Raw genomic sequence first — 25,407 nt, 5'->3', positions numbered from 1 at the left:
AGATTTACAAGGATGTTACCGAGTCTAGAGAGTTTGAGTTTTAACAACAGGAGACTGGATAGCCAAGGTGTTTCCCCAGAGTAGGGGAATCCAAAACTAAAAGGAATAGTTTTAAGGTGAGAGGGAAAATTTTTAAAAGGTATCTGAGGGACAACTTTTTCACACAGAGGGCGGTGCGTATATAGAATAAACTACTAGAGGAAGTGGCAGAGGTGGGGGTTCAATTACAACCTTTCAAAGACATTTGGATAGGTACATGGACAGGAAAGGTTTGGAGGGAATAGGGCAAAATGCTGGCAAATAGGACGAGTTCAGTTTAGAAAACCTGGTTGGCATAGATGAGTTGAGCCAAAGGGTCTATTTCCATGCTATATGACTCTATGATTCTAAAGCTGAGCCTATTTAATTAGGGATGGAAGAAATAGAGCAACAGTAGGCCATTTGGGCCTTCTCCACCATTCAATAAGATGATGGTGGCCTTAACATCAGTAAACCCCTGGACCATATAATGTTTGACTTTCTTGTTAATCAAGCATCTACCTATCTCAGCCTTGAATATACCCAATGACCTAGCTCCCAGTATTTTATAGATTAGAGTTTTCAAAGATTAATGACTCTCTGATAGAAAAAAATCCTCTTCGTCTGCATCTTAAATGGAAGACGCTTTATTCTGAAAGTGTACTCCCTAGGTCTCGATTTCCTTCAGCATGAATCATCTCAAATCCCCTGAACATTTTATATATTTCAATAAGGTTACCATATTTTACTTCATCTCTCATATTTTACTGTATACACTTAATCAGTCTACATACATTTGCAAACTCTTTGTCTTATTTTAAAACTTCTTCTCACCATCCTATCTGCCACAGATGCATCTGCCCATGAAAGTATTGCTGGGAATGACTATTGAACAGTCCTTGTGGAGACAAAGTCCTGCCTTCACACTGAAAATCTCTCCATCATATTATGCAGCAATATGCATGAAATGGAATATACTCAGAACACACCTAATAGCTCATGAAGTGCTGTGAGCCGAAGCAACAGTCCAATTCTATTCGGTCATTATTGTGCAAGCTTATGGCCTGGCATGTACCCCATTCCACTGCTATCATCGAACCAGGAGATCAAGCCTGATTCAATGAACAGTGTGGGAAGGGATGCCAGGTATAACACCAGGCATATCTAAAATTGAAGTATTAACCAGCTGAAGCTATGACATAGGACTACATTCATGCTATATAGTGAAAACAGCACATAATAAGGATATGCAATCCCAAGACCAATGATTAAATCAAAGTTCTGTAGTTGTGCTACATTTAATTGGACACAGTAATAGACAATCAATTTACCAGAGCAGCAGGCTCTAAAAACATCCCCACCCTGATGAAGGGCTTATGCCAGAAATGTTGATTCTCCTGCTCCTCAGATGCTTTCCCAGCACCATACTCTCAACTCTGCTCTCCAGCATCTGCAATCCTCCTCAATGATCGGAGAGCCGAGCATAACAGTATAAAGCACAAGGCAGAAAGCACTTGTAACAATCTTCAACTGTAAGTGCTGTTCAATCTTAGCCATTTCCTGACTCACCCCAGAATACTGATGCCACCCTTCAGCCAATTCAATCCACCTCACATAATATGGAGAAGCAGTTGACGAAACTGGATACTGCAAAGTCTACAGGCCCTACCAACACTCCAGCAATGGTACTGAAAACCTATTCTCTAGAATTAGCTGTGTTCATACCCAAGTTGTGCAAGTTCAGCTACAACATGGGCATTTACTGGACAATGTGGAAAATTGGCCAGATGTGACCTTTACTTGAAAAATGCAAATGCGGTGAGACTTATAACTGCCCCATCAATATGCTCTTAATCATCAGCAAAGCAATAAAAGCCCTGTTATCAGCAGGGCCACATGTGTATAAATCTCAAACCAGACTTAGTCCAAACATACACAACATTCAACTCTTTTAGCTAATTACTTCAGCACCCTGGAACAGACTTACAGTGATGTCATGGAACTGCTTTCAACAGGATATAAATAGCACAGTGTGGGACGAGTTCATGTATAAAGAATAGTATTTAAGCAGATTTGAAGAGAGAACCACATGTTGGTTGTATCTTAATAATATAACAATAAAAACAATCTGAATCTGGTGTATAAAAACCAAAAGAACCGTGGATGCTAGAAACCAGAAACAAAAATAAAAATTTCTGGTAAAATTCAACAGGTGTGGCAATGTCTCTGAAGAGAAATTAGAGTTAATACTTTGAGGAAGGGTCACTGGACCGGAAATGTTAACTCTGAATCTGTGGTGTCTCTACAGTTGTGTATAGTGTTAATGTGTGATAAACAGAACTGCTTAGAAGCTGTAGCCTGAAGACAGTTTTTACCTTTCCTTCTCCTTAACTGGCCTGTCTTGAGCCCAAATTCTCCAGTGTGGATCTAAAACGGCACTACAATAGACTGCATGCTAGAGATGAGGGACTTCAGTTATGGGAATAGATTGGAGAAACTGTACATGTTCTCCTTGGATGAGAAGTTTAAAAGAAGACTTGAAAGGAGTATTAGAATCATAAGCGGTTTAACATTGTAGATATAAAGAAACTGTCTCAGTTTCATAACCAGAAGCACACCAGTTGAAATGATTAGCAAAATGATTGGGCAACGATGCTAGCTGAGTTGATTTTGCAGAAAGACATGATAGGCCAAATGGTCTTCCATGATTTAACCATCTTATGATTCTATATTTCTATATTTTGAGATTTTGGGACCAGGAACCCCTTAATCAAATTTTTGTACAAATAGTGATTTGTGTAACTGTAAACTTATCAGGACGACAGTAATAGTCAGCATCAGTGAGAGGTTGGCTGTAAGGTACAATATGAACCTCAACACCCCTGGTTATATTTTAACTTACAGGCAAGTAAGTTAACACTCTGTAGAGATGAGAAATTGAGGCTGGGTTTTGTGGCCTGGCATTAAAGGTTAGGGACGAGCCATCTCGTTTTGGTCAGGCTGCACTGCAGTGAGTTTATGACCATAGGGCCATTTATTGGCTCAGGATGGGCCCTATTCTCTGTCATGGAGGAAATACCACTTGCAAGAGCTGCCAGACAATATAAATGACTTGCTGTTCTGTAGCCTCAGCAGTATCACTGAAAGGAGTAGCCAGATCAGAGGTAAAACAGCCACAAAAATCCAGGGATACTTTGAAATGAATGTACAGAGCATTCTAGAAATCCATTCTGAAGATACAAGATGGCGGAACAATGTGTGTCACTCACACATTTTCCTGGCCTTTCCCTCTGAAATTGCTCTTCCCTTCTGGAATTACTTTAAGTATAGGTAGCCCACCATGCTGAGGAATAATGGAGCCAGACTCAGGGAAGATATGATGCCCCGGGTTTTGCTTGGTCCAGGCTGACCAGCAAGTGAGGTGAGGTGAACTGAGGGAGTAGTTCTTCAGGGTGGGGTTTTGAGAGAGTGCTGTACACACCAGGGTGAAGAAGTATGTTTTATATGTTGTGAGATGCCTTAGATATATTCTCTGCCCCAAACCTTGTTAATTATATTAGTCTAAGTTACTGAGATGAATTGTGGAAGAATGCCCACAGAAGAGAGACTCACTCTTGTTGTACAGAATAGATTTATTATATAGTACTTAGTGGCCAGTTGCATTACATCTGAGTTTCATGATAGTCTCCAGTGAGACCTCAGGTTGGACTTGAGACACATTGCTGATGTAATGTACAAACTAATCCAGTAAATCAAGGTATTCTAAATAGACTTTATGCTCAGCTGGAAACAAACTTGGCACCGTATTCCTGCTGCTTAAAGCTATTGGAAAAGTAGATAGGTGACAGGCACAATGCCACTTCCATCAATTGTACACCAATACCACCTGTCAGCCCATGCCTAGGATGGGTTACATTAAATCAAAGCCATGGTATTTGTACTTGGATGTAAACCATGCCTTACATACCCAGAACTGTAGTCAGCATGTAGCTATAAATAATTTTAAACAATTATTTAAATAATTTTAAATAATTTTCTGATTGTACAAGTCTGATACTGCACCTTAATTAATATTGGAATTAAATAAGTTCAATGCAGTTTGAATCTCCTTCATATTTCTATTGTTTGTCAACCCCAAACAATTAAAGGGAGTAGCACCGATGCTGATAATATCTCTTAAATTAATTTTGTAAAATTTAGTTAGAGTGTAGATGTAGGTTTGTTCATTGAGCTGGAATGTTTGTTTTCAGACGTTTCATCACCATACCAGGTAACATCTTCAGTGAGCCTCCAAATGAAGCACTGATGGTGTAGTCCACTTTCTATTTATATGTTTAGGTTTCATTGGGTTAGTGATGTCATTTCCTGTGGTGACGCCATTTCCTATGGTGATGTCGTTTCTGTTCTTTTTCTCAGGGAGTGGTAAATGGGGTCCAAGTGAATGTGTTTGTTGTTAGAGTTCCGGTTGGAATGCCATGCTTCTACGAATTCTCGTGTGTGTCTCTGTTTGGCTTGTCCTAGGATGGAATGTTGTCCCAGTCGAAGTGGTATCCTTCCTCATCTGTATGTAAGGATGTTAGTTAGAATGTACTGATTTATAGGACTTGTGTAATATTTATCACTGCAAACCTGCTTTTCATTGGTATTTCATTTCAGGTGAATACAAAGTCATGACAACATATTTCCACCTGAAGAGAAAAATTGGCTATTTTGTGATCCAGACCTACCTGCCATGTATCATGACTGTCATTCTTTCACAAGTGTCATTTTGGTTAAACAGAGAATCAGTGCCTGCAAGGACTGTCTTTGGTAAGCACATTTACACATCTACTAGAATATTTAGAAGCTAACATACCGATGTGTTAGACAACTGTGGAGAAAATATTGAACCAACTGGAATAAATATTTTCTAACATTTTTATTGGGATATGTAGTAACTAATGCCTTTTCACTTGAGATAGAAAAGTCAAAAAGGGATTGGTTTTGCATTAATATATTCATAATTTCATGCGTATTTGAAGATTATTTTCACTATTACCGTAAGATTTATGGCATAAGCAAATATGTAAGTGACCTCTAAAGTTTTGCCGATTAGTTTACAGCTGACAGAAAATGTAATGCTTGAACGTTATGATCTTTGTAAATGGCAGGTTTCTTACTTAATAATATCGGTAGCATGAGGCTTTGTTAATGTTATATATAAGTAATAATATTGATGTGAAAGATTATCCAACTTTATTACATTTGATACAGGATTGCTGTGGTTGAAATTACTGGAAATCTTGCAGAAAGACATTAAAAGCACAGATTTCTGATTTTTTTTCTAAAATATGGGGCAGAGCGTGAATAGTGGCAACTAACATGCCTGCCACTCTACTCCCCAGTGAGAGAACTCTTAGGATTTCCCACAGTCAGCACATTACATTACAAGCTGACAGGCAAGTGATGGTGAGTATCTCATCCTATCAGAAGTCTGGACAATAGCAATCTAAGTCTTCAGGCATCTGGGTCCTAAAGTCCACTGGTTGAAGCTGAGTCCTGTGGAGTTTCAGAGGTGCAAAGGCAAATCTTTATGATGTTCTTGTAAGGCAGGTGTCAGGGAGAGAAGGAACCAGGGCAATTGTAAGCAGTGTGTTATATTTCTGAGGCTGGCATTGATTGTCTCCAAATTGGAGCAGTTGGAGAACCCCACCCTCCTGTCAAGTTGGTCCAAACACAGAGAATGCTGGAGAAACTCACCAGGGCTGACAGCATTTGTGGAGAGAAAAACAGAGCTAATGTTTCAAGTTCAGTGAATAATGGAAGATTAAGAGAATGGAAGTGAGAAAAATGAAGAAAAATATGTAGCAAAACAGATTTCTTTGGTCAGAATCAACCACAATTTTGAAAAGAGTGCCAGATGAACCAATTACCAGCTTCACAATCAAACTTCCTGAATGGCCGTAGGAAGAGCCCATCACAAAGTTTTGTCACAAAGTAATCAATGTAAGTGGGAGCTAGATCATGAGAACAGGAGTCCACTTGGGATTCCAAGCTTGTTCTAAGGCCTGGAAACTCAAAGATCTGGACATTTGGTATATTTATTCTGCTAAATACAGAGGCACCCATGTGTTTTGTGCGGTAAACTTGTGACACTTTATCTCAGGTTGTAAAGCAAAGGAATACATTGGGATTTTGACCTTCACCTTTACGATTATTAACTTCACAATTTCACATCTCTAAAGCTGATTTGAAAGACAATTCACAATCACAGAGGAATTTGAATTGTAACTTTTAACACTTGACTTTTAAAACTCCCATTGTAGTTTTGAAGTAGTTAGAAACCACAGGTGTGCAAGAAAACTGCTTTTCGTGTTGTAATTTTACAGTTCTGTTCCACACCTTCAATTAGAGGAGAAATATACAATGTTATGATGGGGATAAAATAGTTAAAGGCAGCCCTGTGTATTTATAACAGAAAATTGTATTTATAAATCTGTTGGAGAAAAGGATGGATCCATTGGATTCTCGAAATGCAGTCTGTACAATGTGATTACGTCTTCAAACTGTCATTGACAATTACCACATGGCAGACTACTGGGGATTAAGGGATGTGGAATTCTATGTAAAAAAAAAGAAAACGAGGGAGAAAGCAAAGAGAAGGACTTAAAGACTAGTAGCTCAGGTTGAGGTTCTGGATGTAGGTTTGCTCGTTGAGCTGGCTTTGTCCGGACGCTCACTGAAGATGTTACCTAGTATGGTGATGAAACGTCTGAAAATGAACCCTCCAGCTTAGCGAGCAAACCTACATCCAGGAGTTAAAGACTATTTCTCAGAGTCAATGAAAGTGAGAAGTGGTACATCACCTGAGATTTCTGCTCTGGAACTGCTTCTATTCACAGTGTTTAACAATTATTTTGATGTAATGTTAGAGTGAGTGGCATCCAAATTTGCAGATATAGGCAAAATGGGAGGCATCAGAAATAATCCTTAATGTCAATGAAATCTGCAAGAGAATACTGGTAAAATTACAGATTGGGCAATAAAATGGGATATGAATTTCAATTGTGATGTTTTACATTTTGCAAAAGAAGAGTTTTATTTATAAAATCTGAGTAAGACCACAGCTGGATTCTTGAAGACTGAAATCACCTGTCCCAATATTGTTTTCTCTGGCTCACTGTCAATGTTTGTCTGACTTCGCTCGTTTGAAGTTCTTGCAAACATTTTACTACATTAATGGTGCTAAGTAAACAGAGATTGTTATTGTTCAAAGCATTTTTCTTAACATTATATTGAGAAAATATTGTGCAACTATGCTAAAATGCTATATGGAGAACTCAAAATAGAAATAACATTGGAAAAGCATAGAGTTGTTACTGGCTTTAATAAAGTTTCATGAAAATTTTAAGGAAATGGGAAAGAATAAATGACAAGAGACAATTCCATCTGGTTGTGAGCTCAACAACAAAGGGAAATAGATATGACTGAAAATAGAGGGGTGGAAGTTGCATGTAACATCCAGTGGTTGACCTACTGGTTTATCCCTTCCTACACCACAATTGTACCACTTGGTGGAGGTGGAAGATGACAGTTAATGTACACCTTAAGAAGCCCATGGCATAGGCAAACTCCAGCAGGGATGCTGCATGGGCTGCTGCCAGATGGGAGTGGGGCCTTCTTCCTTTACAAGTCACCAGATCTATTGAAGGTCTCCCTCTCAAGATTTTGCCTGGAATCACAGATGTGTTACAGTGCAGGAGGAATTGAATTGAATTTATTGTCACGTGTACTGAGGCGCAGTGAAAAGCTTCATCTTGTGAGCAATACAGGCAGATCACATAGTTAAGCCAATAATAGTTAAGTAAATAATAGCATAGATAAGTAAATAATAGGTAAATAGCCGCAAAGACAAAAACACAGGTACAGGCGAATGTTAAGAGTTTGCGAGTCCATTCAGAATTCTAACAACAGTAGGGTAGAAACTGTTACAATACCGGCTGGTGTGGTGTTCGGGCTTCTGTACCTTCTCCCTGATGGTAGAGGTTATAGAAAATCTTTGCCATGATGGGATGGATCTTTGAGAATGCTGGCGGCCTTTTCTTGACAGCGGGCCTGGTAGACGGATTCTACAGATGGGAGGTTGGCCTTTGTGATTGTCCGGGCCGAGTTCACCACTCTCTGTAACCATCTCCAATCTTGAATGGTACAGTTGCCATACCAGGTAGTGATACATCCAGACAGAATGCTCTTGATGGCACACCTATAAAAGTTGGCAAGGGTATTCACCATCATGCCAAATTTCCTCAGCTGCCTGAGGAAGAAGAGACGTTGTTGGGTCTCTGTAACCAGTGCATCCACATGAAGAGTCCAAGAAAGCTCGTTGTTGATGACCACTCCCAAGAGCTTGACACTCTCTACTCGTTCCACCTTTGTGCTGTTAATGTGTAGGGGGGCATGAGTAACATCCTGCCAAAAGTCAATAATGTGCTCCTTAGTTTTGCCGGCATTGAGAGCTAGGTTGTTCGCAGTGCACCGTTTTTCCAGGTCTTCCACCTCCCGTTTGTAGTCTGTTTCATCACCATCTGAGATTCGACCGACTATGGTGGTGTCATCAGCAAATTTGTAAATGGCATTCGTCTGCTTTTTGGTGACGCAGTAATGGGTATACGGTAAGTACAGTAGGGAGCAGAGTACGCACCCCTGGGGGGCTCCAGTGTTGAGTGTAAGTGAGGATGAGATATTGTCTCCAATCTTCACTGACTGATGCCTGTGGGTCAGGAAACTAAGGATCCAGTTGCAGAAAGTGGGGCTCAGTCTGAGATCACTAAGTTTAGTAATCAGTCTCCAGGGGATAATAGTGTTGAAGGCTGCATTGTAGTCAATGAGTAGGATTCATACGTAGCTGTTCTTGGTGTGGGAGGAATAATGTTCTAGGGAGGAGTGAAGAGCAAGTGATATGGCATCTGACATGGATCTGTTGGTCCATAGGTAAATTGGAGTTGGTCAAGAGTAGCGGGGAGGCTCAAAGTGACTAATGCCATGATCAACCTTTTAAATCACCTCATGACCACCAAAGTTAGGGCCACTGGGCGGTAATCATTGAGACATGCTACATGAACCTTCTTAGGCACAGGGATGATGTTGGCCCTCTTGAAATAAGCAGGGACAATGGCTTGATGCAGGGAGAGATTGAAGATGTCCGAGAAGACCTCTGCCAGTTGATCTGTGCATACTCAGTGCACGGCCTGGTACTTGGATTCACACAAAGCCATTCAGCCCATCATGTCCGCACCAGCTCTCCAAATGTATAGCCCACTGAATCTTATTCTCCTAACTTCTCCCTGCAACTTTGCTCACTGTTTACTTTTGAATAATTTTCGTCTAATGGTTGGATAATTGGAGTAGGAGAGAGGGCTTCAGATTCGGCACAGTGACTCAGTGGTTAGCACTGTTGTCTCACAGCACCAGGGACCTAGGTTCGATTCTAGCCTCGGGCAACTGCCTGTGTGGAGCTTGCACATTCTCCCAGTGTCTGGGTGTTCCGGTTTCCTCACACAGTCCAAAGATGTGCAGGTTAGGTGAATTGGCCATGCAAAATTGCCCAGAGTGTCCAGGGATGTGTAGGTTAGGTGCATTGGTCAGGGAATAAACTAGAGTATTAGGGTAGGGGAATGGGTCTGGGTGAGATACTGTTCGGAAGGTCATTGTAGGCCTGTTGGGCCAAAGAGCCTGTTTCCACACCGTAGGGATTCTATGAAAGAAAATAATTCTTGTGTTATTGGAACTGGCTTTAGAGAAAGTGTGATCTTTGCAGACTGGAAAGGTTGCACCTGAGCACAGCCGGGGCAGAGTTCCTTGCGGGATGTTTTGCAAGTGCTGTTGGGACAGGTTTAAAACAACTCAGCAGATTTATGGGAACCAGGAGATAATATCAAAAAGGAATATCAAGGGCACAATATACGGAAGGTAGATGTCTTTAGACTATAGTGTAATTAGAAAATGGGTGAAGTCAGAGTAATGGAGAAGGTAACAAAGTTTAAATCAGGGTTGCAGTGCATGTATGTGAACGTATAGAATATGGTTAATAAGCCTAGTGAGTTACAAGTGCAGATTGCCATGTGAAAAAAACATCACGGCTAGAGTTGGGTCGCTGAAGAACAGGACAGGGTTTCACATATTCCTGGATACACAGTATTCAGGAGAGAAAGGAAATGTTTGGAGGGATATGGGCTGGGTGCTGGCAGGTGGGACTAGATTGGGTTGGGATATCTGGTCGGCGTGGACGGATTGGATCGAAGGGTCTGTTTCCATGCTGTACATCTCTATGACTCTATGACAAGAAAGAGGAGGGATGTTAGTATTGATTAAGGATAGCATTGCAGTGCTGGACAAAGGGAATGTCCCTCAAGGGATATTCCAAGGACAGAGTCGCTTTGGTTAGAGCTAAGGAGCAGAAACAAAAGTCCTGATCTTCAGTGACCCAGCTTTGGCTATGACATGTTTTCACATGGCAATCTACACTTGTAACTCAACAGCCTTATTAACCACACTCTATGCATTCACATACTTACAGTGTAACCCCGATTTAAACTTTGTTACTTTCTCCAATACTCTGACTCTGAAGAAGCATAGAAACGTAGAATATCGGAGCAGGAATAGGCTGTTCGACCCTTCGAGCATGTCCTGACATTCATTAAGGTCATGGCTTATCACCTAATTCAGTATCCTGCTTCCACTTTCTCCCTGTATTGTTTGACCCCTTTAGCCCCCAGAATTACTTTCCTTAGTGAACTCCACAATAATGTGAAAGATATAAAGGAACAAATTTGCAAGGAATTTACAGAGAGGTGAAAGAATTATAAAGTAGTTATAATGTGAAATTGTAACTACCAAACATAGATGGGGACAGGAATAGTGAAAACACAGAGAGAATCAAGCATTCCTAGAGTAAAGTGAGGAGAATTTTCTACAGCAGTGTGTTTCAAATCCAACAAGAAGAGAGTTAAAATCACACAACACCAGGTTATAGTCCAACAGGTTGAGTTGGAAGCACACTAGCTTTCGGAGCGACGCTCCTTCATCAAGTGGTAGTCACTACCACCTGATGGAGGAGCGTCACTCCGAAAGCTAGTATGCTTCCAATTCAGCCTGTTGGACTATAACCTGGTGTTGTGTGATTTTTAACTTTGTACACCAGTCCAACACCGGCATCTCCAAATCATAACAAGAAGAGAGGCATTGCAAGACTTCCTTCATGGGAATGAGCTGGCTCTGAAAGATCACATGTCAGTGGATAACATTTCAGGAATAGTGATCATTTTTTGTGGTGAATAGGGGAAAGGATAATAAATAATCCAGTGTAAGAATAATTAATTGGGAGAAAGTCAACTTCAGTGGGGTAAGACTAGCTAGGTGTGAAATAAAAATAAGTCAAAGGTGAGTAAGGAAAAAGAGAAAAGATAGTTCGGGTATAGTCAAGGTTTGTTTCCTCAATGGGAAAGGTGCAGCAAACAAATCCAGAGCTGCCTGATGGAAAAGGAGGTAGGAATTAAGAAAGCAAAAGTGTACTTAAGAATGATGTCTCATAGAAAATGCAGTGGAGAACCAGGCTAAATATAAACAGTTCAGAGGGATGGAGAAACAGAAAATAAGAGAAACAAAGAGGTTGTATGAAAAAAGGAAAAAAGAGAATCCCAAAATCTTTCAAAGGCATATCAATAGTAAAAGGAGGAGTGGGTTTGATCAGGACTAAAAAGGGGTCTCGATATGGAGGCAGAGGATATGGTTGAAGTATTTAATCTGTCATTTGCATTTGTCTTTAACAGGCAGAGTAGGCTATTCAGCTCCACATTCAAAGATACCTTGGCTGTTTGTGGCCTTTGGACCATATCCCTTATTACCTTTGCTGACCAAAACGTTGGTGTGTATCAGATTTAAAATTAACAACTGATCTAGAATCCACTGCCATTTGTGGAAGAGAGTTCCAAACACTGAACACAGTTTGTGTGTAGAAGTGCTGCCTAACATTTCTCCTGAATGGTTTGGCCCTCAATACTCAGACTATACTCCAAGTTGTAGAATCATCAATCTGTGGAAATAGTTGATCTTTATTAACTCTGACTTTTCCAGTTAAACACTTGAAGACTTTAATCAGATCATCACTTAACCATCTAAATTCTAGATAAAACAGGACTAATTTGTGTAAATAGCTCCTTGAAACAACCCTGAAGGAGATGTCACCAAAACCATGGTGAATGAGGAAACATCAAAATATAGAAAATAAGAGCAGGAGTAGGCCATTCGGCCCTTCAAGCCTGCACTGCCATTCATTATGGTCATGGCTTATCATCTAATTCAGTATCTTATTTCTGCTTTCTCCCTACATCTTTTGACCCCTTTTGCCCCAACTGCCATATCCAACTCCTTCTTGAAAACTGTCAATGTTTCAGCCTCAAATAGTTTTTGTGGCAGAGAATTCCACAGGCTCATAACTCTCTGGGTGAAGAAATGTTTCCTCATCTCTGTCCTAAAGGGGTTACCCATATCTTTAAATTGTAACCCTGGTTCTGGACTCCCCAGCCATCATGAATCCCATTGGAAATGTTCTGCAACGTGATAGGATAATGGAACAGAGGCTAAAGAGAGAAGTAGACCTACAACAGAGGGATGTAGAGGAGGATGCAGTGATAGAGCATCCAGGTTTCCCTCACTTCGGTGAGCTATCTGTGAGTGCTATTCAGTCACTTGCTCCCTTATGACAAGTGCTTCATTACCTTAGTAATTTTATTGGAGGTCACAGTAATATCGCAGGGATATCCCGTACACACCTTCAAACACAGTAATCTATCACCATGATTGCAGCAGTTGGAGCATGACATCTCTGATCTTCACTGCAGCACTGAGATATGGCTGCTTTGTACCTGTGCTGCAGTAGAATCTTAAATAATTAGATTAGATTAGATTAGATTAGATTACTTACAGTGTGGAAACAGGCCCTTCGGCCCAACAAGTCCACACCGCCCCGCCGAAGTGCAACCCACCCATACCCCTACATCTACCCCTTACCTAACACTACGGGCAATTTAGCATGGCCAATTCACCTGACCTGCACATCTTTGGACTGTGGGAGGAAACCGGAGCACTCGGAGGAAACCCACGCAGACACAGGGAGAATGTGCAAACTCCACACAGTCAGTCGCCTGAGGCGGGAATTGAACCCGGGTCTCTGGCGCTGTGAGGCAACAGTGCTAACCACTGAGCCACCGTGCTGCCCAATCACATTTGCAGATCCTGACCCGAAAGTCTCTGAAGAGACTGCTGTCGAAAGGTCATATAGCAGCAGTATCTGTCTCATGTCTGACAGCACCAGATCAAATAATGGTGCTTCAGAAACCTGGCATTGATTTTGCCTTTCCTCCTGAGACCACTGTGGCTAAGGAGGCAGAAGTTGTCGTTACTCGATCAGAAAGGAATCAATTCTAAATATTCACACAACCAAAATGGTAAGGGAATGATGGGTCCTTTGCTCTTGTCTTCTTAAGTTATTCTTAAGATGAAAATGGGCAGCAATAATTATATGGAACAGAAATAATTTACATTCCAAATACTGAATTGAAGCACACTGTTGAAATGGAAACGTTTTCTGAATCACTTGTGATAAGAGTATGGTTCTTATTTGGTATAATTACATGCAGCATTTTTAATAAAATGTAAAATGTAATCCACAGAGCGAGTCAATACATCAATAAATGAGATTGAAAACTCATTCAGCATTTCTATCAGACTCAGACTCTTGCTATAATTTGGGCTCGAGTGACACATTTTACTTTGCATGAGTGTCAAGAAATAATGCATGTTGCTATTAAAACACTTATCAGCTTTTCTTTATCTGATTCCATTTCTGTGAACTATTATTGTTCTAATTCAAAGCTTCATTATTCTCTTTAATAGCATGTTGATATATGCCTATATAACCAGTTTAACTTCAATGCCTGAAAAATAAATATTAATCTTACTGCATCAGCGACAGCTTAAATAGTTTACATTTAGGAATGTTGGATGGCAGCAATCTGCAGTCTTTCTGACTTTCTCCCACAGTCACTTTGCTGGAATGTATGCGGAACAATGGGGTTTAAGCAGGGCTTTGGAAAGGTTCAAAGTGGGTTTTTGCAGGGTACCTCTGTTTTCTGCCACAGTCCAAGGATGTGCAGGTTATGTAGCCTGGACATGTTGAACTGCCTTGTAGTGGACAAGGATGTGCATGTTAGGTGGTTAGTTATGATAACTGTGGGATTGCAGGGATAGGTTGGGTCTGGATGAGATGCTGTTTGGAGAGTTAGTACAGACTCAGTAAGACAAATGGCCTCTTTCTTCACTGTAGATGTTTTATGTTAGGTTGAGAGGAAAGAAACAGAAATACCAATGTGTTATTCATGCCAGAAAGAAATATCGGGAGTTGGGGGGCAGTGATGCAGAATAAACACTTACAAATAAGAAAGGTTTTCCTGGAGCTTATTCAGCCCCTTTAAATGGAGCAGATCTATCTTCTTTCCAAGGAATAGAATAGCATCGTTATTTATTGTCACTTGTAATGTTTTACAAAGAATATGCAGCAAAACATGTTTAAGTCGCCATATTACCATGCCCATACAAAAACGGAAGTCATAGCCCATCTTAGTTAAATTCACAACTCCTGGGTTCGGGTAAAGACAAAACCGCTGCAAGACAGCAAAGTCAGGCTGCTGGAATCACCAGGTCAAACAACTCTGCACAAGCCACCCCAAGGACCAATCTCGTCGCCAATGCTGGGAAGGAAGATGTTGCAAAAACTGCCTAAAGGAATCCCAGGCCATTAGATGCCAGGCTGAAACCACCTCATCGCTGAAGCCATTGCCGATCGTCCAATACAATCCCATCTCGTGCAGCCGATGATGCCAAAGCAGACCGCCATGTGGCTGCAATGGCCACGGGTGCCATCTTCCCCACAGCAGTAGGTGCCCAAAACATCCCTCCATCACCTTGTTGATGTCACCTCCACTGATGTAGCTTGCCTCTCTGCTAGCCACCTCCTCAACACCATCTGCCAGGGTCTCACTCTGGGCTCACCAGCCATCTTGGCATCATACGTCAGAATCCTGCTCTGGCCTCACCAGCCACTGCCACACTCTGGACTCCAGTGAAGCCACCTTCTGCTTTCTCATAAAATGAGATAAGAAGGGAAAAAAGTTATGAGAAAGAGGAAGCTGATGGAGTGGATGAGCAGAGAGCACAGGATCCCAGATGCTGCCTACTTCACTGCTGCCATCTTGCAGGAAAAGGACTGGGAATGTAAATGGAGTCGGATGTTGGAGGGGCAGATTTTCAGAATCAACATTATTTCATCAATTTGCCGCCTCTGGAAGCAGGCACATACTCTTCATGGTTCTAGTATTCATTGTGAATATACAAATTCTGATCTGGTCAGCAATGGTGATTTCAGACAGATGCATACCAGCTCTTAACATTAAACTCACTAAAGAAAGACAAAAAGAACTGGAGCTTTTTCATTAGACCAGTTCTAATAATGAAGCAATGCTTGGCAGATGGAAGCAATTTTTTTCCAATAGTTAAGAACCAAGAATGTGAGCTTGTTGATAGAAGATGGAATTTAAAAATTTAAGTCAGAGATCAAGAGAAATCACTTCACACAGAAATAGGTGGCTGTGGAATTCATTTCCTGTCAACATTCAAGATTAGACAGCATCAAGTGGCTGAAGGCCAAGGGGTTTATGGGAATAGGATGGAAAATTTTAATTAGAATTATTTGCTTGTGTGGATGGTAAACACTGGCAGATATTGCTTGGGTCAAATGGTCTGTTTCTATATTATAACCCTTCTGCATTTTTATGGTTTCAGGCAACTATGATTTTATAAATATAACAGTAATTTAAACACTGGATAAACAAATTTGATTATTGTGTAATTGATGTGGAATAAATTAGTGACCTTTCTTATATTTTAAAGCTTACTTTACTATAGATGGTGATTCTCTGTGGCTGAGTATATTGGAATGCCTGAACTCAGCAACCAGAGAACATTGAGTGAGGATAATAAATACGACAGACTCAATTTCCAACCTTTTAACTTGAATTGATGAAAACATAAGAAGACTCTCTACAGATTCATGATCATTATTCCTGGGCACAGAAACAAAGTGAACCACCTACAAGTGTGTCAGAAAGTGTAGAGTGGATAACCGAGTTTGGACTGGTTGAGGTGCACTTCAAACTGCTGAAAGTACTGAAAGGCTCAAATTAGTCAGACAACTTTCCTAGAAATGGTTGAGCAAGCTGCAGCTAAAGCTTAGAAATAGCTCTCCATTCATGCTGGGTGGCAGAGGTACATTTGAGTGTTTTCTAGATCAGACAACCCAAACATTGATGAAGGATATCAGAACAGTTGACGCAGTCAGAAAGGCATTCCAGTGTTGGTCCAGGGCATTCAACATCTTTTTGCCCACATGATCCTACATGGATCATGTGGTCGAAGTTAAAATCTACTGAAGAATTCTTTTTCTTAATATTCAAGAGATGAGATTGAATAAGATTTGAAGGGGATTGGACATTTATAACAATGGAAATATCAGAGAGAGAGAGAGAGAAAAACATTAGATTTAAGTGAGAGAAAAGAATTGGAGGAAGTTCGAGAAAGAGATTGAAGATAGAAGAGGAAGAGAAAGGCTTGGGAGGAGGAAAGGGATTGTGAGAGAGACAGAGACAAAAAGACAAAAGCCACATCATTGGGCCACAATTTCTTTTCACTGAGAATCAATAAGTTGGTCTTCAGTTTCTCATAAGCTTCAGTATATTTTTCTGTTGGCAAAAGAGGGGTGAGATTAAACCTTCTTTCATTGAGGGCTGTAATTTTCGTTCTAACAGTGGGGAAATATCTGATGTGATTGTTACCTCTGTTTGGATCACAATTTTTGTTTCTAGCAGGAAGCTGGAGTTTGTGAATTGACCTTCCTTACCACCTTTACCTCAATGGAGCTGGTGTTTTGACAGTTTAACATTTTTCCCATGGTGATATGCTTGTCTTGCTGGTCAAGTGGTGGTGTGATGTATTTAGACTGATTTTCACATTTTGTGCCATAGGGTATTAGGAATTTAGATGATGTTTCCTTCCCTCCGTTTTCCGAGTATAATCTGCATGAGAAAATAAGTAATAAAAATATCTCACTAACCCTGACTCCCCAGTTTTAGCATCTGACATGGACCTAATAGCTATTTCATTAGCTGAGACCTTTGCTGAACCTGTCTGGTCCACTTTAAAAAAAAATTCAGGGCAGATGTTGGAGGAAATGGGATGTAATTTTGCTGAGCAAATGGACGAATTGTCCTTTCACACAGAAATCTAAAGGTGGCATTGGACAACAGTACTTCAGGACCTTGCTTCTGAATTATATGGAGGATGTCAGTCCAGAACTCAGCATCATACACAAACTCCAAACTTGGAGATCATTTCAGTCGAAGAATGCTCTTACGACAGGGCATCTGAAATGGGGTAGGACTGTGTGATTGAAGCATAACGCACAGAGAGCGTTGAGGGATTCTGTTCCATATTTACTGCATGCTCCCGTGTTGGAAGGCAGGTGAAAATAAACTCTCAGTTTTAATTCCTGTTACCTAATGGAAACCAGGAGGGTGGAGGTGTTAAAATAAAAAGGAGGGCTTGCACACTCCCGACCCAATGACCAATGAGGATTGAAATAAGAGACAGCCAGGACTCTCTTTAAATACACAGGTTGGAACCAGGGTGCAGTCGAATATTTTAAATCAGGATCTGATTCATGGCTTCCCTTTCAAACTAAACTTGCTGACCTTGAAAAGATCCCAGAAAAAATATATATATTTTTAAAATGTAACTTTCTTTATTGGCTACAAGAGCACCACAGTTCAGACTTGACTTAAAAGTGTTGGGCCTTGCTTCTTCTGGATTTCCCCTCCTGATCATGATCACCCAGCACTTACCTGACTGCAAAGGACCATGGGAGTCAGTGCCTGAGTAAGAATGGCCCAGCTGATAAAATCAGTCCAAACCTAAATGTTTGACTTTGTCTTTCTTCCCAGCCGCTATGCACACAGTAACATACCACATTGATAGCAAGTCCCATATGTTTAATCAACAATAAAATTGATATTATTTATTTTGTAGGACATATGGAATTTTGAAATCAATGGTGTCATGGCAGATGAACAAAAGCCCTGGGTCTGCCGCTGAGGTGCCATTCATTTCAAAAGCTCTAGCCTTTATGACAATTGGACATTTTGTTCCTACATGGTGGGACAACAATCAAAAAGTCATAATCAAAACTCAGAGAGGGGATGTTGTGGTGGTAATTTAACTGGATCAATAATCCAGAACCTCTGGCTAATGCTCTGGGATCATGTGTATGAATCCCACCATGGCAAATATTGGAATTCTAATTCAATAAAATGTGGAATTAAAAGGCAATCTAATGATAATCATGAAATAATTGTTGATTGCTGTAAATACTCATCTGGTTGTCCTTCATGGGAAGAAATCTGCTGTACCTACCTGGCCTGGCCCACATGTGGCTCCAGACCCACAGCATTGTGATTGGCTGTTAACTGCTGTCTGAAATGGCTGGAGAACCAATCAGTTCAAGGGCAGCTAAGAATGGGTAACAAATGCCAGCCTTTCGAGCAAGGCCACATCCTAGTCACAAATTTAAAATAAAGCAGATGCATCACAAATAGGAGTGGTATACATTTGAGGAATGGGTTGGCTTTGCCACTTTTGAATGTGTGATGAGATTCAGAAGGAATGAGATAATATCACATGAGGACTGAAGTGACTGGCAGTGGGGGGAAACCTGATGCAATAGAAGTTATTGAAGTGAGTGAGGCAGTGAGGAGAACAGGATAGTTGATAGATGCTGATGGAAGTGAAGTGACTATGATTAACAGGACAGAATGAAGGGAGGGTGCAGATTTCAGATCTTTCTCAACCTCATCAGTTGATTGAACCATTTATATTGTTCTGTGTTTTTGAGCTCACAGTGATGGTCCAGCTATTGTGTTCCCCTGCCATTACCAGCCACATACTTTTTGTTGTAGAAGTGAGTTATTTCTCTTCAGTGTTAGGAAAGTGTCAAAGCATCATACAGCATGGAAACAGGCCCATCGGTTCAACTTGTCCATGATGACCAGGTTTCCTAAACTGAAGTAGTCCCATTTACCTGCATTTGGTCCATATCCCTTTAAACCTTTCCCATCTATGTACCTGTCCAAATATCTTTTACATTTTGTAATTGTACCCACCTCTACCACTTCCTCTGGTAGTTCTTTCCATATATGCACCACCCTCTGTGTGAAAACGTTGTTCCTCTGATCCCTTTTATATTTTTCCCCTCTCACCTTAAACCTATGCCGTCCAGTATTGGACTCCCCTACCCTGGGGAAAAGAACTTAGCTATTCACCTTTCTATGCCCCACATGATTTTATAAACCTCGATCAGGTCACCCCTCAGCTTCCTATGCTCCAGAAATAAAAGTCCAAACCTACCCAGCTTCTCCCTATAACTCAAACCTTCCAGCCCCGATAACATTCTTGTAAATCTTTTTTTTTCACCCTTTCTAGTTTAATAAGAACCTTTCTATAGCAGAGCGATCAGAATTGTATGCAGTACTCCAAATGTGGCCTCACCAATGTCTTGTACAGCTGTAACATGGCATCCCAACTCCTACGTTCAATCTCTGACTGATGAAGGTAAGTTTATTCAAATGCTTTATTCACCACCCAATCTATGTGGGGGATGCCACTTTCAAGAAACCACGTACTTGCACATCTCGGTCTCTTGTTTGACAACACTCTCCATAGCCCTACCATTAATTAATGATTTCCAGCGTCTGCAGTTCTTTCAGTTTTTTTTTTAAATCCAACATTACCTCCTTGCTCTTATACTCTATGCCATGACTGATGAAAACAAGTGTTCCAGATACCTTCTTATCTGTACTATTCATGTGCTGTGTTGATACCTCACATAGGTCTGAATTTAACTCCATCTGATGTTCCTCAGTCCACAGGCCCAGTTGATCAACAATCTGATGTACTCTGAGATTGCCTTCTTTACTGTCCACTATACCACCAGTTTTGTTGTCTTCTGCAAACCTGCTAACCATGCTTCCTGTATTCTGATCCAAGTCGTTTATATAAATGTTGAACAACAGTTGTCCCATCACTGATCCTTGTGGAACACGGCTGGTCACAGGCCTCCAGTCTGAAAAACCACCCGATACCACCACTGTCTGAAAGAAGCCATCTCTTCATGCTCCCCACTAGAATGTCTAGAGAAGTCTCCTAGGAATAGCCTCAGCATCTTGGAATAGTCTTCAATTTCTTTGAGGTCATCAATTTTATCTTTGTATTGCACGATCATGTCAACTTCAGTAATCTTCATCCACTGTTTCTAAAGTATATGTTAAGGTAGCTGAAGGGAAATGGAGGCATCTGCATTCCTGTTCAATGAAGTAACATGATAGTCAAAGAATCACAAACGAAGGAGGCAATTCAGCCCATCTTGCCTGGACTAGTTCATAAAATGAGCATCATTACCTAGTGCCAATCCCCTCTCCCTCATAATGAGGAATGTAAAATTAGCAAGGTCCAGATGATCTGCAATGTAAATTATCATCCACTATAAATTTTGGCTCTCTTCCTACCTCCAAGTTAATAATGATGTTACTGTTGTTCATTCCAGTGATACCACAACAATCTAGAATAGAAAACCTCAACAGCTCTGTCAGCATCTGTGAAGAGAAATCAAAGTTAGCATTTTGGGTCTGATGATCCTTCTTCAGCGGACCCAAAATGTTAACTTTGATTTCTCTTCACAGATGCTGCCAGAGCTGTTGAGCTTTTCCAGCAACTTTAGTTTTTGTTTCTGATTTACAGCATCCTCAGCTCTTTTTATTTTTAATCTAGAATGGAAATTGGGCATTTACAGTGCCACCTACAGGCATTAAGAGTACTGCATTTAGGGCATTTTTGATGATAAAGGAATTTTAATATATAATTAGTATTATGAGATAGTTACATAAATGGAAATTTTATTCCATTAACTGCATTCATTGAGATTAAAATCTTAATGTAATTTGGTCTGATGAGATAACGTCATTCATTGCTATTGACAGATGTAAATATATATGGAAGAAGCAGCACCAACCAAAAATAGATTGAAGGATGATGTTGTATATGAGAGAAAGGAATTTGGGTAGTAAACCTAGTGCTTTAGTCAGTGCCATAACCATTTTAATTAATGGTATAACCTTGGAGTTCAGTGTTACTAAACTGAAATCATCTCAATTCATTATCAACTAAACCTATTAGTGTTGCTATATCCAACTAGTATTTGTTAATATTGTATTTATAGTTCATTCTTAATGCAACAAAATCTAATACAGCAAAAACAAACTTTAATATATTACCTTATTAAGTCATGAAAAATAGAACTGATTGTTCATTACTAAAGCTAAGAGATTTGTTAGGTATATTTCCACATTTGTTCTAGTCACTGGGGAGTCAGAAACAAAGATGCCCTGCCAGTGATGATTTATTTTATCTGTGATTAACTCCCTGTGTTAATTTATGCATGTAATTCATACATGCGGGTCAGCATGGTGGGCGGCACAGTGGCTCATTGGTTAGCACTGTAGCCTCACAGCGCCTGGGTTGAATTCCAGCCTTGGGAGGCTGTGCAAACTCCACACAGACATTCTCCCCGTGTCCCCATGGGTTTCCTCTGGGTGCTCTGGTTTCCTCCCACAGTCCAAAGATGTGCAGGTTAGGTGGATTGGCCAAGCTAAATTTCCCATAGTGTCCAGGGATGTGCAGGCTATTTGGAGTAGCCACGGAAAATGCAGGGTTACAGGAATAGGGTAGGGTGAGTGGGTCAGGGTGGGATGCTCTTCAGAGGGGATCGTGTGGACTTGAAGGACCGAATGGCTTGCTTCCAGACTATAGGGATTTTATGATTCCATGTAACCATTATGATTAGTGTAATAGTTTCTTACATCTAAAATCTATTAAATTAATAATTCTCACTTCGAAATATATTTGTGTCTTCTGTAGAGTGTGTTTTAATTGATGCTTGATCAGTATCATTCAGTTTTTTTCAGGAAATAAACAAATAATGATTTTAATGTTAATCTTCCTGACAAAAGCGAGTTGGGAAGGAAGAAAAAATATTGCAAGTATATAGTAGAATTGCTGCATGATTTTTATCATGCTCCATTTATCAACTTGTTAAAATAACAATGATAATCTTTATCCCAGATATCAATCTTAGGATACATATAGCTGGGTTATGGCATTGAGGGTGAGTTGGAGGTTTGGATTAGGAGTTGGCTGGCTGGAAGAAGACAGAGGGTAGTAGTTGATGGCAAAGTTTCATCTTGGAGTGCCGTTACTAGCGGTGTTCCGCAAGGATCTGTTTTGGGACCATTGCTGTTTGTCATTTTTATAAATGACCTGGAGGAGGGGTTAGAAGGTTGGGTGAGCAAGTTTGCGGATGATACGAAAGTCGGAGGAGTTGTAGACTGTGAGGAAGGATGTGGCAGGTTACAGTGGGATATAGATAAGCTGCAGAACTGGGCAGAAAGGTGGCAAATGGAGTTCAATGTAGCTAAGTGTGAGGTGATTCACTTTGGTAAGAGTAATAAAAAGATGGGGTACTGGGCTAATGGTCGGATACTTGGTAGTGTGGATGAGCAGAGGGATCTTGGTGTCCATGTACACAGATCTTTGAAAGTTGCCACCCAGGTAAATAGTGCGGTGAAGAAGGCATATGGCGTACTGGCTTTTATTGGTAGAGGAATTGGATTCCGGAGTACTGAGGTCATTTGCAGTTGTATAAGACTCTGGTGCGGCCACATCTGGAGTATTGTGTGCAGTTTTGGTCGCCATACTATAGGAAGGATGTGGAGGCACTGGAACGGGTGCAGAGGAGGTTTACCAGGATGTTGCCTGGTATGGTAGAAAGATCGTATGAGGAAAGGCTGAGGCACTTGGGGTTGTTTTCATTGGAGAAAAGAAGGTTTAGGGGTGACTTGATAGAGGTGTACAAGATGATTAGGGGTTTAGATAGGGTCGACAGTGAGAATCTTTTTCCACGTGTGGAGTCAGCTATTACAAGGGGGCATAGCTTTAAATTAAGGGGGGGTAGGTATAGGACAGATGTTAGGGGTAGGTTCTTTACTCAGCGAGTCGTGAGTTCATGGAATGCCCTGCCAGTAGCAGTGGTGGACTCTCCCTCATTATGGGCATTTAAGCGGGCATTGGATAGGCATATGGAGGATAGTGGGCTAGTGTAGGTTAGGTGGGCTTGGATCGGCGCAACATCGAGGGCCGAAGGGCCTGTACTGCGCTGTATTCTTCTATGTTCTATGTTCTATGTTAATAATATACTTTTTGAGTTGCCTAATAAATTAGATATTAGTTAGGCAATGGTAGGAAGGGTGTTGTGATTGTTGGAGGTCAGTCATCTCAGCTCGAGGACGTCTCTGCAGGAGTTCCTCAGGGTAGTATTCGACACTAACTACCTTTAGCTGCTTCATCAATGACCTTCCCTCCATCAAACATTGGGCGGCACGGTGGCACAGTGGTTAGCACTGCTGCCTCGCAGCGCCAGAGACCCGGGTTCAATTCCCGCCTCAGGCGACTGACTGTGTGGAGTTTGCACGTTCTCCCCGTGTCTGCGTGGGTTTCCTCCGGGTGCTCCGGTTTCCTCCCACAATCCAAAGATGTGCAGGTCAGGTGAATTGGCCATGCTAAATTGCCCGTAGTGTTAGGTATGGGGGAAGTGTAGGGGTATGGTTGGGTTGCGCTTCGGCGGGTCGGTGTGGACTTGTTGGGCCGAAGGGCCTGTTTCCAGACTGTAATGTAATCTAATCTAATCTGTAATCTAATCTAATCATAAGATCAGAAATGGGGATGTTCACTGACCATTGCACAATGTTCAATATCATTCATGACTTCTCAGATACCAAAGCATTCAATGTCCAATGCAGCAAGATTTGGACAATATCCAGGCCTGGGGTAACAAATGGCAAGTCATTTCCTTGCCATCTACATGTCAGGAAGTGACCACCTCAAACGTGGAGAATCTCATGTCATCCCTCGACAATCAATGGCATAACCGACACTAAATCCCCCATAATCAATATCCTTTGGGGTTACCATTAATTGGAAACAGAGTGGCTACAAGAGCAGGTCAGAGGCTAATAACCCATCTCTTGACTCCCCAAAGTCTGTCCACCACCTACAAGGCACAAGTCAGAGGTGTGATGGAATACTCCCCAACTGCCGGAAGAGTGCAGTTCCAACAACACTCAAGAAGCTTGACACCATCCAGGACAAAGCAGCCTGTTTAATCAGAGCCAATGTTTGCATAAAGCTTGGTACACAGACATGCAGCAGCCTGAAGTGTGTCTTGCAGGTCTGTTACATTTAAACATAGTCCAAGCGTGACACACAGAAATAAAAGAAAGGGCTGCCTATTTAGTACATTGGTTGCACAAAACAATACAATTATAAAAGAATATTGGTTAAAGCTCAATCTTAAGATTGATTGGGACAAGTTGCAGCAGGTATAATATAGAAAAATCAGTGAAAATGTAGCAGACATAATTCAGTAACATTACAGATGATACAGAACAGAAAACCCTGTCAGCTTCATCTGAATCTAGGAATACATTCTCCCAGATCAGTGAGTCTAACCAATATATTCATATCCAACATGGTTGATACACAAGAAGCAGAGTTCATTGATAGAGAATGCGTTTGTAACTGGAAGCCTGTTTCCATTGCGGTTCTGTAGGGCTGTGCTGGGGCACTTGCTGTTTGTAGTGTACATCAACAATTTTGAATCATTGAATCCCTTCAGTGTGAAAAGAGGCCATTCAGCCAATTGTGTCTGCACTGACACTCCAAAGAGCATCTTACCCAACCATAAACCCCCAAACTATCCCTGTAACTCTGCAATTACCATGGCTAACCCTCATAACCTGCACATCCCTGGACACTTCAGTGCAATTTGGAAGAGCCCATCCACCTAACCTGTACATCTTTGGATTGTGGGGTGAAACTGGAGCTCCCAGAGGAAATCTGTGCAGACACGGGGAGAACGTGCAAACTCCACACAGAGAGTCGCGCGAGGTCGAAATCGAACCTGAGTTCCTGGCACTGTGAGGCAGGAGTGCTAACCATTGAGCCACTATGCTGCCACCTTCCCTACATTTCATTCCAAATTAATTGCTCAGGGGTATGATCAAGATGTTTGCAGATGATACAAAAATTGGCCAGGTGTTAGATAGTGAGGAGGAGCTGTAAACTGCAGAAGGGTATCAT

The 25,407-nt window shown here is 41.1% G+C and overlaps 1 protein-coding gene across 8 annotated transcripts in view; it reads left to right on the top strand.

The window, feature by feature from the left end:
- LOC122550669 (gamma-aminobutyric acid receptor subunit alpha-2) overlaps positions 1–25,407 on the top strand; it is a 256,406-nt gene that overhangs the window by 202,167 nt on the left and 28,832 nt on the right. For all 8 annotated transcript variants that reach the window (XM_043691775.2, XM_087987813.1, XM_043691756.2 and 5 more), the window contains one exon: positions 4,675–4,827. In XM_043691775.2, coding sequence (XP_043547710.1) covers positions 4,675–4,827 — 153 coding nt within the window. The remainder of the gene's footprint in view (positions 1–4,674; positions 4,828–25,407) is intronic.

Source organism: Chiloscyllium plagiosum, unplaced genomic scaffold (genome assembly GCF_037043375.1).
Source record: "Chiloscyllium plagiosum isolate Xiang-an unplaced genomic scaffold, Cpla_swu_hap1 HiC_scaffold_1, whole genome shotgun sequence".
NCBI classification, from domain to species: domain Eukaryota; kingdom Metazoa; phylum Chordata; class Chondrichthyes; order Orectolobiformes; family Hemiscylliidae; genus Chiloscyllium; species Chiloscyllium plagiosum.
Note: the sequence above shows the minus strand (reverse complement) of the source record. Positions and strands in the feature narration are given on the sequence as shown.